Consider the following 17,664-nt stretch of genomic DNA (forward strand, 5'->3'; position numbering starts at 1 on the left):
GCTGTCGCAGGAATAGGGCCTAAGAGGTTGGAAGCCAAATGGATTCGATTTCCTATCGGACGTCCAGCCTATCCTCCCTATATATATATATATATATAGAACCTAAGTCGATGAGATGATCAGTAGTTCTTTCTAGATTTCGTGAACAGGAAAGCTACCAAGATCTGTTGTGTAGTTCTTTTGGGTTAATTGCAATCAACAATTGAGATAAAAAAAAAAAAAGATTAAACAATTTTCAATAATCAAACCATCAAGATAGTCACTGAAGTTTCTCCAAATAATATAAAGAAGATTAAAAAAAATGAAGTTTCTCCAAATAATATAAAGAAGATTAAAAAAAAAAACTTTCCTCTATGTAAATGACTAGAAGACTTCAATAGAAAGGTCTGACATTCACCTACAAACAAACATACAAGAGAAATATGTCTCAACATACAATTCAGAGAAATATAAGAGAAATTTGAACAGTACTTGTTTGAGCACCCTGATATCTTTTCTGGGTAGTGTTCTAAAATACACAAAAATGAATGAAATATATTCACTAACATACACGTATTTTTGTGACTTAAGACCATCTCTTTTGGCGTAGTTTAGAGATTGTGAGGTCTGGCCCTCCAAAACTATCCATTATAGCGTTGGCTGAAGAGAACTCGGCTCTATTTGTCAAGCTAAAAGAGAGTAGAAGAAAGCAGATCAACAAATATATTCTGACATCACTTCAAAGGGTGATAAAGAGCTTGAATGAATCAAGAAATCCTCAAGGAATAATGATTTTCTGATGCTCCCCTCTGACACACACCCCTGATGTGGCATGTGCTAGAATCATAGATTCTTTTCCTTGGGATACACAACTGCACATATTTATGGCAATGTACAGTAGTGTTCCCAAGGGAAAAATCTATGGTTCTAGCTCATGCCACGTCAGGGGGCATATGGGTGTGTGTCGGAAAATCACGACTCATCCTAAAGTTAGCATCCAGTGCAAAGTATAAAACAACTATAACTACAAATGCAAATTAAGGGATGAAGAATTTCTCAACTACAAATTTCTGAAATCTATAGTATAAATGTAGGATAAAACAAGATATATAAATGGACTGATAAAAAAAAGACCAAGAGATATAAATGGACTGATCAAAACACCAAGACATATAAAAGTGGAAACTTCAGCTCTATAAAAGAGGATTGTTAGATCTCCCGTCTCTTCTAAAAAAAAAGGTCATATATCGCAGGGAAATGCTGATATATGGAATAAATCCTCAGCTTGGCAAAGCTGGAAACAAGCAGTCTAGTCAACCAAAGAGCACCAGTGATGTAGGTTTCACATTTTGTCAGACTAAAACCATCAAATCTCATGTATGTGGTAGTCCAAGAATTAGGATATCATGTGATAGGGATCAATCACAGACCCTTAAAATTTACAAGAGGCGTAGTAACTAGTAAGACGTTGAACAATCAAGCTAAAAACTTGATTTGGTGGGATGACAATGAAGTGGGTCCCACATGGGAACTTGTTTAGTTGATGTTTTATTTGTGGGACACTATATATGTCTTGTTCTGTGTTTTTTAGTAGAGTTGACGAATAAAAGAATTACAGCTTATTCTTTTCTCTTATATGTGTGAAACTTCAAGAAACCCTAGGTGTGATTCCCAGGATCACATTTGTGTGACATTGATATATCTATCTCCTCTTCTATTTCTCCATCCTTATTCTTCTCAAGTCCTAGATTCTTCACCTATTCCTTCTTCAACATACTCAAAACCCTAGAAACCTTTTCTTTGCCTCTTTTACTGGTTAAACAAAAAATATACCTATTTCTTATTTCTTCGAGTAATGTAAACCTTTTCTTTAATCTCATTAGTATTTCTTCAACCCAAATCTTTGGAAACTGTAACCCTTATTCCTTCTAAAGGCTACATCAGCTTAGTATTAGAGCTTAGGTTCAGTGATGTCGACTTGTAGTGGTAGAAATTTTACAGGAATGTTGACTGATATCTAGCGAGACGAAATGCTATTGAAAATAATGAAAAAAAATTAGATAGCTTGGACACTTGTGTGAACACCTTGGAGACAGCCCACAATGAATTCAGTAGATGAAGTGCAGGCTACGGATATAGAAAAATATTTGAGGCCACCAATCATAAGAAGATTTGGGTCTCAAGCTAGAGGGACAACAGTCCGCAAAACTTCTAATGTGGGTGGAACTTGTAGGTCAATGACTACTAATGCGAAGCATTAACGCCTAGTGATTCTAAACCGACACAAGTTGTTGATTTAAAAGGAAAAACAATTGTAGCTGAGAATACAAGAGGGAGAGGCGGCAATACTAAGTATTATAAATGCAATGGGAGGGGAGACCATGTGTATCAATGTCCAATGAAAAGCCTACATGTAATTCTGGCAGACTCCATAGAGAGCTGCTCACTAAGAATTTGGAAGCAGGGCAAAAATGGATCAGATTTGATCCAAAATCCAAATCCAAATTTAGTGGGTTTGGAACCTTGGAGTAGACCGGAATAAAAAAATGGGTTAATGTCCCTTGAACCAAGTTGGATATGGGTCCATCCCTATATCCACCTACATCTGACTGATATATTACTTTGAAAATTATATTTTTTTATGTTTTTCAAAATATCTTTTTTCTACTACTTTAATATAACATGAATTCTTATAAAATAAAAGAATTGTAATAGTATAGCAATTAGAAAAGAAATATACCAAGAAAATGTTGAACGGTCCAAAATTATCCGAGCTGACTGAACCGAACCAAGTAGTTCAACTGGTCAGATACAAATCCAGATTTAGTGAAAGCAGAATGGTCCGGATATGGTTTTAGTTAATATGATCCATGTCGGATTCAGATTTTGTTATTTATATACTCAGATCAGGCCCAAACCTGACCCATTTTAAGCCCTATTTAGAAGTAATTTGATGGTTTTTGTGTCATATGTTTGATGATGAATGATTCCATCATCACTTGAACTTCTGACCTTCAACTTGAAGTGTTAAAGTTGCTTCCAAGAAAGCAGCCTTAGTGATGATAAATTTAAAGCTTATTTGAATTTTTCACCAATGTAAGTCAGCATGTTTGACATGTAAATATTTGTAGTTTCCTAAAACAAGAATTGGTGTTTGCTAAATAAAATTTTCACATGAGCCTTGAGAAAAATATGGTCACTCTGAAAAAATGGCATGTAACATGAGATTCCAGAAAAAAACCAACTACCTGCTTCGAAGGACAACACATGGCATGCCAATACGCTCAGCTCCATTCACACCAGATTGGCTTCCTGCAATGAGCACACAGCTGTGGATAGGAACTCCAGCATATTCTGCTCCCGCACGCAATGTAGCTACAATCAGTTCCAAGCTGAATAACATTTGAAGCATTACATTCTGATTAATGTTGGTTCATTCTTATTGGAAAAATGGAATAAAAAAATATTTTTTATTGATAAGTTTTATTTTATTGCTAACGAAAAGAGGAGGTTGAGGAGACCTACCTCAAGAAAACATGGACACGCACAAAAAGTGTACATTATCTTAGTAGATTATATGATATTACATATTATATACCTTATTTTATTTCTCGATTGTCAAAATAGCTATGGAGAACACGGAAAATCAAATTTTACACATAATTTTGGAAAATATCAGCAATTCAAAGAGAACAAATCCGACTTGAATAAAAGCCACAAGCTCCAAAAAAACCTGATTTTGATATGGATTTAACTTTCTACCAAACTACTCATTAAAGCAATGGATGAAGTCTTAACTCTTACGTACTCCTCATGAACTGACACTCCAGTGAATCTGTCATACTAAAGTAAAATGTATTTAATAGTACCCGGAGAAGTTCTGCAATAATAGTGAACACTCATTTCACAAGATTGTATTTGAGAATAATAGGCAAACTCAAAGATATTGGTTAAGTTTTGAGTAGCACATTTTCTTCTTGGTGGTTGTGTTTTGTTCTCAGCATGGTTTACAATATCGGAATGTATCGGTATCAGCCAAGACCAATACGAAACATTGACCCTGAAACATTCAATGTTTCGGGTTTGTATTGAAATGTATTGGTTTGTATCGAATGAATCGAACGATACCGTATCAGTTTTTCATTAACCGAAACGTTCAATCGAAACGATATTTTAAACCATCGTTCTTAGTACTTGTTAAACAATGTAATCATAGTAAGAAGTTGAAGAAACTAGGAAGTATACTTAAGAGAACATATTTCACATCATAATGAAAGGTTGAACAGACATGAATTAACAAGAAGCATGGCTATAGACAGAATCGAAGTAAGGAACACAGGACTCATTCAGCCAACCCCAAATTTTTGGGATTAGGCTTTGATGATGAAAAATTAAATAGAAAATCAGACAGACCTTTCAGTTGAACCGGTATCAATCTCAACGCTCACTTTCAGCATGGATGCAACCTCCTTGGCAACCCTTTGCTTCTCAGCAGAAGCTGGAGCAAAATAGTGAGAAAAAGGAAAAACAAGAAACACGTCTACAAAAGGAAGAATGTTTAACATGAAGATATTCAGTAAAACCAACTCAGGATCAAGAATCCACCTGCTTTTCTTGCTTGTTTGGCTAGTTGCTCATCCAAACCAGAAGATACTCCTTTACCAAGTACAAGTTGACCATAAAAACTTCCTTCCACGTCTTCCTTCCCAACAATCTTAATCCTCGAAATCCTCTCATGACCAAGCTTTTCAATGATGGACCTAACAATATTTAAAAGCAGCAAACTTAACATGTTCCCATTGTGTCTGTAATAAAATTTGATAATTTCGGTCAAAATTCACTATTTGTCAAAATATTTCATGGAATGAATAGTGATTTCCACCGAAATATATACAAAAAGAAACTGTCGGTTGAATTCCGTGTCGGAACTTGTGGAAAGGGAAATATTTCCATATATTTCATGGAAATATGTCGAAATTTAATACTATGGTCAGTATCTACAACAAAACACCAAAGCCCCAAGAATGTTAACCAAAAGAAATAAAAATGACTTTGATTGCTATTGCATAATCATCGCCATTAACAACAACATCATCTGTGTTCGAGTCCATACTGTTTAGGGTATTTTTCTTTTATTTTCTAAGTAAAATTATGAATTGATATATGGAGCAGAATCTCAGTCAACTGTGATACCTAGGCCACTTCCCATTTACGATACTTTTATATAAATACAAATCAATTGCTTATCCTATCATGAAATTATGTGGTGTAGAACCTCATACAAATTGTAAAAGCCCTGATTGGCGTCTCGGCCAGAAGTGATGAGAAAAAGAACCCATACCATATTTGTATAATGTGAAGAAATGAGACATAATTCATTTCAAAGGGCTAAGATTATGAATCCTTCCTGCTGGATCTATAGCTTCTTTCTTTCTTTTTGAGGGGGATAGAGAGCTTATATTCCCGCACCAACTTTTTATATGATGCCCCAATTACTACAGAGGATAAAAATGATGTGTTGTTCTTCCCTCAAGGTGACAAGAAGCAAGGTTAGTGCATGTTAGCTGGGCTTTGAAATGATTCACTACAATAGAACTATAGAAGTGAGGTAACAGAGGGAAAATAGATAGGTCATGTTGGAAAAAAGCTTGGTAAGGCCAATCGTGTAGCTAAAAGCCAATACATTCAAGAATCTAGAAGGGGAAATTTGGCCACTGATCTAAAGCGATGATGTTGAGTAATGATGGAGGTAACTCCATCTGCGAGGATGTCTCAATGGCTCCAACGGAGTTCTGCAATCAAAAACTTCAACTGTATCTAAGGATGTTGTTGTTGATACTTGATAGTAGAATCTTACCCCTAAGAGTTGGTGAGGCAAGGATTATGATCCAACTCCAGTGGCCCAACATTAATGTGATCCTTGAGCCCAAGAATAGCAGATATTGTCGAGTTACTAATGGAGGCGTCTGTTTACATCTTTGGACCCCTATCATTCTCTTTGTGCTTGATGAGGTAACAAAGGGGCCACTAGAAATCAATGCAAAGATAGAGGGGTTGAAGGATCTGAGGTGATAAATGGTCCATGTAAGGTCTTGAGCCTGGTGTATGCTAATGTTTTTCAACTCTTGGATCAGGTGGTCCGTTATTTGATTGTGTTAAAGAATAAAACTACAAGAGGAAGGGGAGGTAAAGTTCTTACAGAAGGAGGCGCTCTACTATCGTAAACCGCCATAAACCTCAAAGAGTGAGCTAAGATGATGAGGTGGTCCATGAAACCTCCCATGCTTTGGTTGACATGGCTCCCTTATCTTGTTTAAACACCATTTCTTTTTCTTGTAGAAACAACAAGGACGCAATTTGGTCTAAAATCAGTAAAAAAGTACAAACCTGGCCATTTTCTCCCTATTTTTATTGTAGGCTGTTAGTATCACCACAGGTATACCTCCAGTAAGTGCATCGTCGATAAAACTGATAGAAAAGAAGATGCCAAAATATGGAATTAGAATACTGACAAAAGAAAATAGAAAGAACTGACAACAAACAACAAAATTTAAATTTTAATGAAAGAGGGCCCCAAAAACATTTAGGAATTCCATCATAATTTCAGTAATGAGCTTTTCAGTCAAATCTGAATGGCTGAAGATTGGTTCATAATTTTATTGTGCTTATTATACAAAACATTTACTGATCCTGATAAATGAGATAAGGTGTAGACGATGATGATGACATACAAAATATTATATTGATCATAACTTGCACTAAACTTCATAGCTATTAGATTAACAAATCTAACCAGGACTAGGTCCCAGGTCAAGAGCGAGTTCCTTGAACAAGAAATAGGACAAACATTCTCTAACCCCAGAAAAACATTACAATTAAAGGTTATGAAGATTTTTCATTTTTGATCGGTGGTCATGAAGAGATATTGAATAAATTATAAATACATCCAACTAATTAGAACGTATTTGGTAGTACAAGTGTGCTTATATTAACACACTAGTATGCTTATAATACATAAAAATAAGATGATATATATATATATATATCTAACTAATCACAATACATTTCTACTAACGGGATAATATCATGTATTGTGTAATTTACAAGTCCTTTCTACAAGCAACTTATAATTTTTATTTATATTTTTCAAAAAGAACATTTCAATCAAATTTTACTGTTTACTGAATTATTTCCACCGAAATCTTGAATTTTTAAACATGAAACACATAAGTTTGTCATGGAGATCCCAACAAAAAATTGTTGTATTGACCCTCACAATCACAATGAGAACAAGTCCAAGATCAACGGCCACATCCTCGACCTCCCCCTGACTCAACACTTCCACCACGACTTCCTCTACCACCACAACCTCGGCCAACAACACTAGCACCACTACTTAGGCCTCCGATAACTCCCAAAATTGAATGATTAGAAGTGATATAGGAACCAAAACCTGTTATAGAGGTTCTATGAAGTCTAGAAAATACATCAGGCATTGCTGGAAGTTCTGGGCTACTTAAAACTTGAGCACGGATAGGCTCATGCTCAGGCTTAAGTCCAGACAGAGAGCGGGCCACATTAAGCTATCCCGTTGTCTTTGCATAACCTATAGATTTGAAGTAATGGGCCGATAAAGATTTAGTTCCCCACAAATACGCATCATGTCTGAATAGTATAACCTTCGAGACTTTTATCACCCTTCTGAAGATTAAACTATTGTTGAGACAGCTAATATATTCTTGTAATATTATTGGATCCAGAATTTATCTTCCTTACATGTTCCAAGATTTTCTTGTCTGTATCAAGGAGCAAAAGATTGATACTTATTCTCTGCTCCATACTATACCACAACCATGTTTTGATGTGGGCATCTTCTTGGATCCATTAAAAAAAAATTAGAAGATTCGTATTTGGGCTTGTCCTCTAAGGTACTTGAATTTACCTTTTGTGGTAAGAAACACTTCTACTGATTTAGCCCACTGCACATAGTTACTTCCATTGAGTTCAATCGAAGTCATCTGGATATTAAGAAAATCAGATGGAACTATAATACCAGACTTGATAACCATATTCGGCTCCATCACAATGCACTAACATAAAACTAAATTCCGCCCAGATCTGATTGCAAGTCTTAAAACTCTGCCCAGATTTAATTGCCAAATCTGCGTGTAGAACTATATCGAAAAAAGAGAAATACCAACAGATCTGTACACCAAACACACCAGACTAGATCTGTACAAATACCCAAAAGAAAAAAGCATACAAGATCCGTAATAAAACCTATTCCATTCACCCATTTCTGTAAGCCACAAAACAAGCACTAACAGACCTCTACTTAGAAAAAAAACAACATCTCTGTTTGATTCTGCACATTAGTCACATCATCACCAAATCTTTTACAGAGGTAGCACCATATCTAACAGCACTTTAACACCAATCACAGACCAAACAAACCCTATGGACTGATTGAAACAAAAAACCTTAAACTAATGTCTTAAAGAATCCTGCGGGGGAGAGGGGGGGCGGGGGGGGGGGGGGGGGGGGGGAGGGGGGGGGGGGGGGGAAGAGAAACACAAGATCAATGCTCTGATACCATGTAAATCTTAGGGTTTGGTGATTGGAGAAGAAAAGAGAGGAGAGAAGAATGAAGGAACCGTGGGAGTCTTTGTGCTCTAGGTAGTTTTTTATCGTTATTTCCTTTTTGTTTTTGGGTTGGTCACCTTGACTACCTTGTACATCTTCTTTTTTCTGCAATAAAATCATGTTATACTTTAAAAAAAAAAAAAATTGAGGGAACCATGGGAGAGAGAGCATAACTCTCCCCCTCTCACATTCTCTTATATTTAGATTATAACTAAATATGAAATTACATAAATACTCCTTACATAATAGTTACATAAATACCCTCATATATTAATATGACATTCTCTAAACATTCTTGAAGTGGCTCATTCCCCCTTGTTTGGGATGAATGTTCAAAAGAATCATTGGTTCGAAGTTGTTTTTTCACTACCTCATATCTCATTAATAGGATGTTGTCTAGGTTTTGAATTTCAAATCTCCTTTTGACCTCCTATGTTCAGTTCGTCCATCTTTTTCTATTCCTCCTAAGGTCTTTGGTTGTGTTTGCTATGTTCACGTTCAAAACTTGCTCCGCACTGAACTTGATCCTAAGGCACTTAAGTGTATCTTCAATAGATATGCCTGATCTCAAAAGGGATACAAAACTTATCATCTTCCGTACAAGAAAATATTAGTCTATGCACAACACCTCTTCGAGTCTGTCCCATATTTTATTCTTCTGGGACATTCTTCAAGGGAAGAGTAATAGTGAACGGATCTCCTCATTCTCTCTCCTCTTCATGCTTTTGTGCCACCGCTCTTCTATGATACTACTACTAGTGCAAAGGACACTATTGGACCACAAGGAGAAAAAGAATTGCAAGTTTACAAGAGGAGAAAGTATAAGTTCATGGCCAACCAACCATTGTTGTCTCCTTCATTAAGCTCAGGAAATGAGCCTTTTGTTCCTCCATCTTATGTTGAGCCTATAGTTGATGATTCCCATTTACCCATTGTTGTCTGTACAGGAAGAGGAGACAACAAACCATGAATTGTTATCCTTATAGATTCTACTTCCACGCATCGAGCAACTTGTTGACACTAAAATAGACTATGAATGATTATCCTTAATGAATGGGTGCATGAAGTGCAAAAAACCCCATAGATCAAGAGAAAATGGCCTTCAACACTGAAAGCAAGTCCTTAGTACTACAAGGTGACATCATTAGGACTAAAGAACACTAAGGCAAGGTGTAAATCGACAACATGCTAGTTACTAGAGGCGTATGACCAACAAGTTCAAAGACACGTGGGTTAAAACAACTAAGGTGTAAATCGGTAACATACTAGTCAAAAGCAAGGTGCGGGAATAGCATTTGGAGCACCTCTCAGATGCAAGAATAGCATGAAGCTCAATCTAGTTAAATGTCTATTTGTAATAACCACTAGAAATTTACTTAGGTATCTGATGATAATACAAGAAATTGAAGACAACCAAAACAAGATTCGAGCTACATCTATAATGTGTTCTCTCAACAAACAAGAAGTGGCATGGAAGCTTGTTGAAGATCACAGATCTGAACTGAGTTATTTCAATGTCATCTAACAAATATAGATTGCTCTTCAAACTATTTTGAAAGACTCTTGCATGTACCAAAGAATGTGACAAGGCCTATTCAACACTAAATGAGTAATTCGGGAAGCCTCTATTACTCTCTAAACCATAAGCCAAAGAAATTTTATGATTCTACTCATCAGTGTTGAATTTTGCCACTAGCTCAGTCATGGTTCAAAATTGCATACGCTCTCGGAATGATTCGAACAATATGTTCTAGTTTTGGCCGAGACCATAACAAAACATTGACCTAAATCATTGAATGTTTTAGGATGTTTTGGATATTGTCTCAAAATATTTTGGAATTTTTGGGAGAAGAAATTCTCGTCTTTTTTTTTTGGGTACCAAAATATTGTCTCGAGAAACTATTTTAAACCTCGAGCTTAATCTAGGCTAGAAGCAAGGGGAACACGGAGAAGCCCTTTTTTCTTGTATAACACCAAAATCTTCATTAAACTTGTTGAACACAAATCACTAGAGATCATGAAGGCTATAAAAATTGTCGATCAAAGCAGAATAGACATCATGCATTTAATAAAAATGCACATTTCAAAACAAATCAGGTTCTAGAACATTAACTCACTTTTCAACTCCAGGTCGTAACGGGAGATTTGTTGTCATCACAAACTCATCCAACGCATTCCACTGTCAAACATAACATCGATGAAAAGAAAAAGGAAAGATCCTGTAACTACCAAAGTATATAAGAACCAAGGTACTCAAGAATTTACCCAAGATAAGAAGATTCATCTCAAAGATTTAGAAGGAAATCCAAAATCTTCGAAAAGGAAACAAATAACTTAGACCGAAAGAAATGGAATCATGACTAGACTACATAGACAAAAAATGAAATCATGCAAAGACCAAGTTCTTTTTTTTGTCCCAAGCATTTTACTGAAATATGAATGCATGCAATAACATATAAGCGCAGGTTTTCTTCTTTGTAAGCATCAAGAGCTTATGATTTTGTTTTGTGGTTGTGTTGTGAGAAAAGTTTGTTGATGTCAGATAAAGCCTTTGAGCTTATATGGATTGGAAAAAGGTAGAGTTAGTCATTTTTAACAGATACGGTGCCTATTAAAATTAGACCATTAAGTTAAGTAATGTCCACAAACAAGTACCTACAAACTCTACTCAGTACCAAGTCAAGTTAACATTTAAGAATTACACCATGGTTTTAAAACTTATTTTGACGTCTCATCTCGTCCATGAACAAGACCGAGTCGTCTCGTTCAACAGTGACAATAGACTGACTTTTGAGAAACACATCAGGTTTGAGACGACTTTTCAACCCGTCTCGTTGGTGGACGATACTGAGATGAATCAGACGTGTCGTCTTGGTCTCGGACAAGATTTAAAACCATGAATTACACACATTTTTTTTAATTATAAATTTTATTAGCAAGGGGAAAAAAGTAAACACAAGAAACATAGGAAGTCAACAGGACTGCTCGGGGTGAAACAAAGAAAGACCAACTACATATAATAAAACCCAAGAATTACACTCATTTGAAAATTCTTCATTTTCTTTTTCTATTTAGAAGATTAGACACACTTACCTAATTCAACTAGAAAAGTCCATAGCAATTAGATCAACCTGCAGACTATATCCAAATACTGCAGCACTTATTTCAATTTTAAAATATGCAACACATCCATACTGTGCATCGAATCAAACAACTACCTTTTCCTTCATAACTTTGTTCATGAACGTTTCCTTCTCATTAGTGGGCAACGAAGTAGGCCAACCAATCTGCATAAAGAGTTACAGAAAATAAAATAAAGATTAAAACATCATTCAACAAAGAAGTGGATAGAAAATTATGTCTAACCCTGTTAAAAAACAATAGCAGCATCTTTTCCTCATCACCAACAGCCTTCCTACAAAGCAACTGAAAAATGATTAAAAAAAACAGCCTTGGGCATCAAAATCTATAAATCTTCTTTAAAAAAAATATTAGATATTAAAAAAATTGTTTTCATAGTGGAGGGCGAAGCAAGGTTCAAACTCAAATGAAGTAGCTGGCTTAAGTTATGTGACTTCCACTTCGTTATGTATGTTGTGTAAATGTCTTGTTTTCTGTTGGGGGTACGCTGAGCTGCGGAGCAACGCCCCGGACCAAATTTTTTAGGGTTATGAAAAGGGAAATTATGTAATATTTTCTCAAGGGTTTTCTATTTTTGGGGAGATAGACACGTTTTCTCTACCCCTGTTTTTGCTAAAAATCTCTAGGGCTGTAAAACTCGAAAGAAAATAGTGATTGGATTCTTGCTCTGATTTGTGGACATAGGCACACTGCCGAACCAAGTAAATCCTTGTGCTTTGTGCGCGATTTTCTGTTCTCCTTGCTTCTCGTTTTTCACAATGTAACTAGCAGGTATGACTTGATCAGTCTAAGAAAATCAGGCAGCCAAGTTACTTATGAGACTCAAATGCTACATTGAGAGAGAAAGAACAGAACCTGGACACCACAAATAACTCAAATAATTCACATTGGACTCAGCCAGTCAACCTGATTTCAGAGTTTGGTTAACAGATACCGTAGTAAGAAAGAATCTTCAACCAACAGTAATACTACTTCACAAAGCAACTAAAAAGGGCTTTAGTAAACACAAACCTTATAAGGTCTAGATAAATTGGTTCTGTCCAATTTGCACAGTCCAGCCCAAGTTTTTTAAAAGCTGACAACGCCAAAAAAGTGACAGAATGTGAACAACATTCAGTAGATCATTTGATAAAATATTATACAATTTCCTCATTGATGTAAACATATCTTTAGGTACTTTCAGTAATAATGAAAGTACTATATAAGCTGCACACCTAAATTGAAGGCTTGACGATTGCCCAAGCGATATACATCCATAAGAACCCTGAAAGGAAAGGAAATATGTTAAGGAGAAATTCCAAGTAAATTCAACCCAAACAAAATTAATTATATGAAATAACACGTAAAGATACATTGACATTGAATCTTAACAAAGCCAATTCAATGGTGACAAGCATCCATCTTGTAAACTGTTTCTGGAGTCTGGACCATTGTAATAGCCATCCTGATGCACTCATGGCCATTAAACTATAATTGTACTTGATGATTGTGCCTTTTTATTTCATCAATTATAATGGGTAAACACGATTTGTTGCCACTCACACCTTTCTATTAATCATTTATCTACCTACAAGGCTTCCAGCAATACTCAAAACAAAACTATTCTTCGCAGAGAGCTGACAAGCGTTTTAAGCAGATATACAGCTAGAATAAATGGGTTGTGTGAGAAATGACGAAGGAAATATACACGGAAAATGGAAGGACTGGTTTCATGAAAGAGTTCTCCTAAAAAGGTCTTTAGAACTGGTAGAAACACCACTAACTTCTCACTAGGAAAATTTCACTTGGTCATTTGGAGTGATGTTCTATCACAAAAGGTGTGAAGAGAGCACTCATTCTTAGGAGAAAAACAGTCTCATGGTACCATCAATGTCATACTTACCAATTACTCTAGTGTCCAAGCAACCTAAGGTCCTCCCATTGAACTCAAAGAGACCTGAGTGTTGGAAGATATGAGTGTTTTTAATAGTGGTTGTTCAGCCCTATATTTGCATTTTAGGAGCAAGTTTGTAGTTACTTCCCACTTTGCATTTTATTCTCCCTTCATCAACATCTATGCCTTATCCCAAATATCAGCTCAACAACATGAATCTTGTTTCGCCATTCACCATTATCTTGAGCCTTATCTACAGACAAGGCCTCATGTACTTGTATCTTCCATTACTACTTTCATCCACGTCATTTACGGTCCGTTGTCGAGTGTACATTTTCCTCCACTCTCGGGCATGTCATACCCTAGTTAAGTCCTGTGACCCTCTTATATTCATGGTTCTCCCCCTCTCCAACAAATCAGTCTTTTGGAGTAGTTGATTGATTAAGATGGTATCAGAGCGCTAGGTTCGTATAGGTCATTACTGATAATTAAAAAAGGTTTGTATAGGTCATGGATTTAATTCTTTCCACCCTTATTGGTGAGAAGGAGTGTTGAGTGCATATTTTCCTCCACTCTCGGTTGTGTTATACCCTGGTTAAACCCCGTGACCCTCTTATATCCATAGTTCTCCCCCTCTCCAACAGACCGGTCTTTAGGAGTAGTTGGTTGGTTAACCTAGTATTAGAGTGCTAGGTTCGTATAGGTCATGGGTTCAATTCTTTCCACTCTTATGGGTGAGGGGAGTGTTGAGTGTATATTTTCCTCCACTCTCGGGTGTGTTACACCCCAGTAAAGCCCCGTGACCCTCTTATATCCATAATTCTCCCCCTCTCCAACAAATTGGTCTTTTGGAGTAGTTGGTTGGTTAACATCCTCCACTCCTCTTTTTGAGCATTCGACTTGCACCAAAGCACTCCACACTAATACGTCCTTGGGTGTTTAACAATTTTCTATACATGCTCAAACTATCTCAATCTATTTTCCTTTATTTATTTGATATTATCCTTCCTATCCTTACCACTCATCCATCTCTACATTCTCATCTCTACAAATTGAATGGATGAATGATGATGATGATCATCAAAACCTTATACTTTTGGGTTGGCCAGATGGATTAAGACTAAGAAAGCTAAAATCACAAATGAGAACGTTCAAGAGAATTTAAAAATAGTCCCTTATAGGAGATAAACTAAAAGAAAGCCGAACAAATAGTTTGGGAATGTAGTTAATGTACAATGAAGGATACATAAAATGATTTGAGGAGTTTGGGAATTGAGTTCTCTAAAGGAACTCTTACTCACAGGTCAGGATCCCTCGACTCGTAAGAATGACTCATGAAAAAAACACATGATCCCAACCCCTTAAATGCAAAATCAAACGGTTGAGATTTATACTCAGGATAAGTATCACCGAGATTTGTGTTATCAAGATACTCATAAATTTCAACCATTGGATTTTTTTGGTTAAAGATTTGGGATCATGTGTTTTTGTTCATGAATCATTCTTAGGAGTCAACGGATCCCAATCCTTTGTCACACCAACTTTTACTAATGCCACACCAATTCCTATGAAAATCACCAAATAATTGCACACAGTTGGTGTGTTGTTAGTAAAAATTGGTGTGGCAATAGTAATTCTATTTATTTATTTAGGAAATTGATTATCACAGTTTTTTTTTTTTTTTTTTTTTTTTAAATCTTTACCATTTTGGGGATTTTTATAGAAAAGCTGTTACCCCTTCCAGAGAACTTTGTTTTTCTTAAAATGCTTTGAGTTGTAAAATTTCAATAGAGATGAAACCTTTTCTAGAACAATTAATTTCCTTAATTTATTAGGAAAGTAAAAAAAAACTGACAAAAATCCATATATTCATGGTTAACATAACAGCAAAATAGAGATTTTGTTGGTGAAACTTCAAGAAAGCAAAGCAAAGCAAAGCAGTAACTAACCCTTGGACTTCAAGAAGAACAGCGAGTTGTTGAGATGAGTTCTCTACTCCTGATTGTGAGTTCGAAGCAGCAGAAATAATTCGATTTTGATTTTTTTTGCCATTTAATTGGAAACAAATGATAGAATTATTATTGTTATTGTTATAAGAAGGAGAATAGGACACCGAATGCAGAAAGGTTTTATTATTATTTGTCGAAAAACTCGAAATGGCAAGAGTCGTCGGGTAGAGGATCATCGAGAGCTCCATGGCTTAGCTTGGCTGCAACAACACCACCCCACACCACTATATATCTCATCACTTCAATAGTTCAATTGGCACTTGGCAGACATTCGGTCTACTTTGTCATGTTCAAAATGACTTTTATGCCCCTACAATTTCTTTCTAATCGTACTACTCATACCCAAAAATTACATATATGCCCTTATCAAATTACTCTATACACCCACTATCTCTCTCTCTTTTCTTATTCTTCTTCTTCTTCTTTACATTTATCTCCTTATAAGTATTATGTGATATCGAATCAATGAAGATTAGGTTTTAAGATATTATCTTTTTTGCATTTAATGATTAAGGAACATGAAAGAAAATTACTATTAAAATCGTTAAAATAACAATTATGAATTGAAGAAGTCAGAGATTTTCTAATAAATTTTGTTTGGTAGATTCAGACCGAACTTATTTTACCTATTTCGATAAATATCCTATTGAATATTATAAACTCGATTCGATAGGTATCCTACTAAATATTATAAAATAAATTCAGTAAACTCGATCGAAAATTTTAAGATTACACGAGAAAGTTTAATTCAGTTGGTATTTATTGAATTTATTTGACACCACACCACTATATATCATTATTTCAATTGGAATCATTCAATGTACTTTGCCATGTTCAAAATGACTTTTATGCCGCTAAATTTAGTGGTGAGGATGGGACTGAAAATAAAGTAAAATTTTGGATTACTTATATAATTAAATTTGGATTTTGTTGAATAATTGTGATACCCTTTAATTTGAGAAGTGCTCTTGGCACTCCAACTTTTATTTTTGGGAAATATCTTCTAGTTGCTATGTTATGATTTTATATGAGTCTGATCCCAATCGAAAACAACTGTTGAAGTTGTTTCAATGTGTAATGCTTTGTAATGTTGAAGTAATAACTTGAAGTGAACTTTTCTAATGTTTGAATGGTGTGCTTTAATCATTAATTAGGGTGTCATAAATTACTTAAGAAGTTGAGTGTGTAATAAGTAAAAGTTGGGATGCCAAGAGCAGCTTTATTTCGTTTTCAAGCTGATGACATACATTTGAACGTGTTCATCTAAGAGAGACCAACTTAAAATGATCGCAATACCTGTCTTCTACCTCTTCGAAAAATTCACCTTAAGACTGTTTGTATTGAGGGAAATGGAGAGAAGAGAAGAGAAAATAAATGAGTTTCTCTTCATTTTTCTTGTTTCAATTATTAAGTTGGATAGAGAAGAAGGAAAAAAAATGGTGAGTTTTCTTTCTTTCCAAAAGTGGAGAGATTTGGAGAGAAACTCTTTCAAAATATTTTATAATTTCAACTCTGCCCCTAGATCTCTTTTAAGAAATTTTAAAATTTCGAAGCTATCTTAATTTCTCTTTTGTCATTCCAAACATGGAGAGAAACCAAGTTTTTCTTCTCTTCTCTCCCATTCTCTCAATCCAAACATAGTGTAAATAAATTCTTTCTTCCAAACTTCCCCCACACTTAACATTCAATTTCTCAACATGTAAGAATATATATTTTTTTCTTACAGTGGCTATCCCCACCCTTAGGGTGAGACTAATACCACGGTTACACTCACAAGCACAGCCCCCTTGGAAAATGTCCTACGTGCAACTAGTGAGTCGAGGGTCAACTAGTGAGTCAAGGGTCAACTGGACCTGAAAGATGGCCCCAAGGAATTCATTGTTTCGTGGGATTTCAAACATTCAACCTACACTTCCTGAGGAGCTTATCAAGGTTCGGCTTTCCACTAGGCCAACCCCTTGAGGTTTCAACAGGCAAGAATATGATAAAAGTAATCTTCTTTTCATACATTCGAGTTCT

At 35.6% G+C, this 17,664-nt stretch overlaps 1 protein-coding gene across 3 annotated transcripts; it reads right to left on the bottom strand.

Moving 5' to 3' along the window:
• Window positions 1-202: 202 nt before the first annotated feature.
• Window positions 203-15,888, bottom strand: LOC147390714 (Haloacid dehalogenase-like hydrolase (HAD) superfamily protein). Of its 3 annotated transcripts, none has more exons than XM_086458874.1 (12): window positions 15,586-15,882; window positions 12,978-13,027; window positions 12,775-12,838; window positions 11,989-12,037; window positions 11,841-11,909; window positions 10,740-10,801; window positions 6,367-6,447; window positions 4,585-4,739; window positions 4,393-4,477; window positions 3,228-3,371; window positions 551-668; window positions 203-397 (listed from the first exon to the last, which is right to left on the bottom strand). In XM_086458874.1, exons 1-11 carry the CDS (start codon window positions 15,831-15,833, stop codon window positions 566-568), a joined length of 1,110 nt encoding a protein of 369 aa, XP_086315000.1. In that variant the 5' UTR covers window positions 15,834-15,882; the 3' UTR covers window positions 203-397; window positions 551-565. The 3 variants fall into 3 exon arrangements, 2 of the variants coding, with proteins under 2 accessions (XP_086315000.1, XP_086315001.1); XR_015182931.1 differs by lacking the exon at window positions 203-397 and adding an exon at window positions 2,720-2,780 and having other exon boundaries at window positions 439-668; window positions 15,586-15,885; XM_086458875.1 differs by lacking the exons at window positions 203-397; window positions 551-668; window positions 3,228-3,371 and adding an exon at window positions 3,402-3,859 and having other exon boundaries at window positions 15,586-15,888.
• Window positions 15,889-17,664: the final 1,776 nt, after the last annotated feature.

The sequence above is a fragment of the Akebia trifoliata genome, chromosome 11, assembly GCF_017979445.1.
Source record: "Akebia trifoliata isolate Shusen 1 chromosome 11, ASM1797944v1, whole genome shotgun sequence".
In the NCBI taxonomy this organism is placed as follows: domain Eukaryota; kingdom Viridiplantae; phylum Streptophyta; class Magnoliopsida; order Ranunculales; family Lardizabalaceae; genus Akebia; species Akebia trifoliata.

Coding starts and splice junctions, on each gene's coding strand:
- LOC147390714 (XM_086458874.1), bottom strand. CDS start 15,833: ATGGAGCTCTCGATGATCCTCTACCCGACGACTCTTGCCATTTCGAGT. Junction 4,740..6,366: donor AATAGGGAGAAAATGGCCAG/GTTTGTACTTTT, acceptor AAATATTGTTAG/GTCCATCATTGAAAAGCTTG. Junction 4,478..4,584: donor CAAACAAGCAAGAAAAGCAG/GTGGATTCTTGA, acceptor ATTTTGCTCCAG/CTTCTGCTGAGAAGCAAAGG.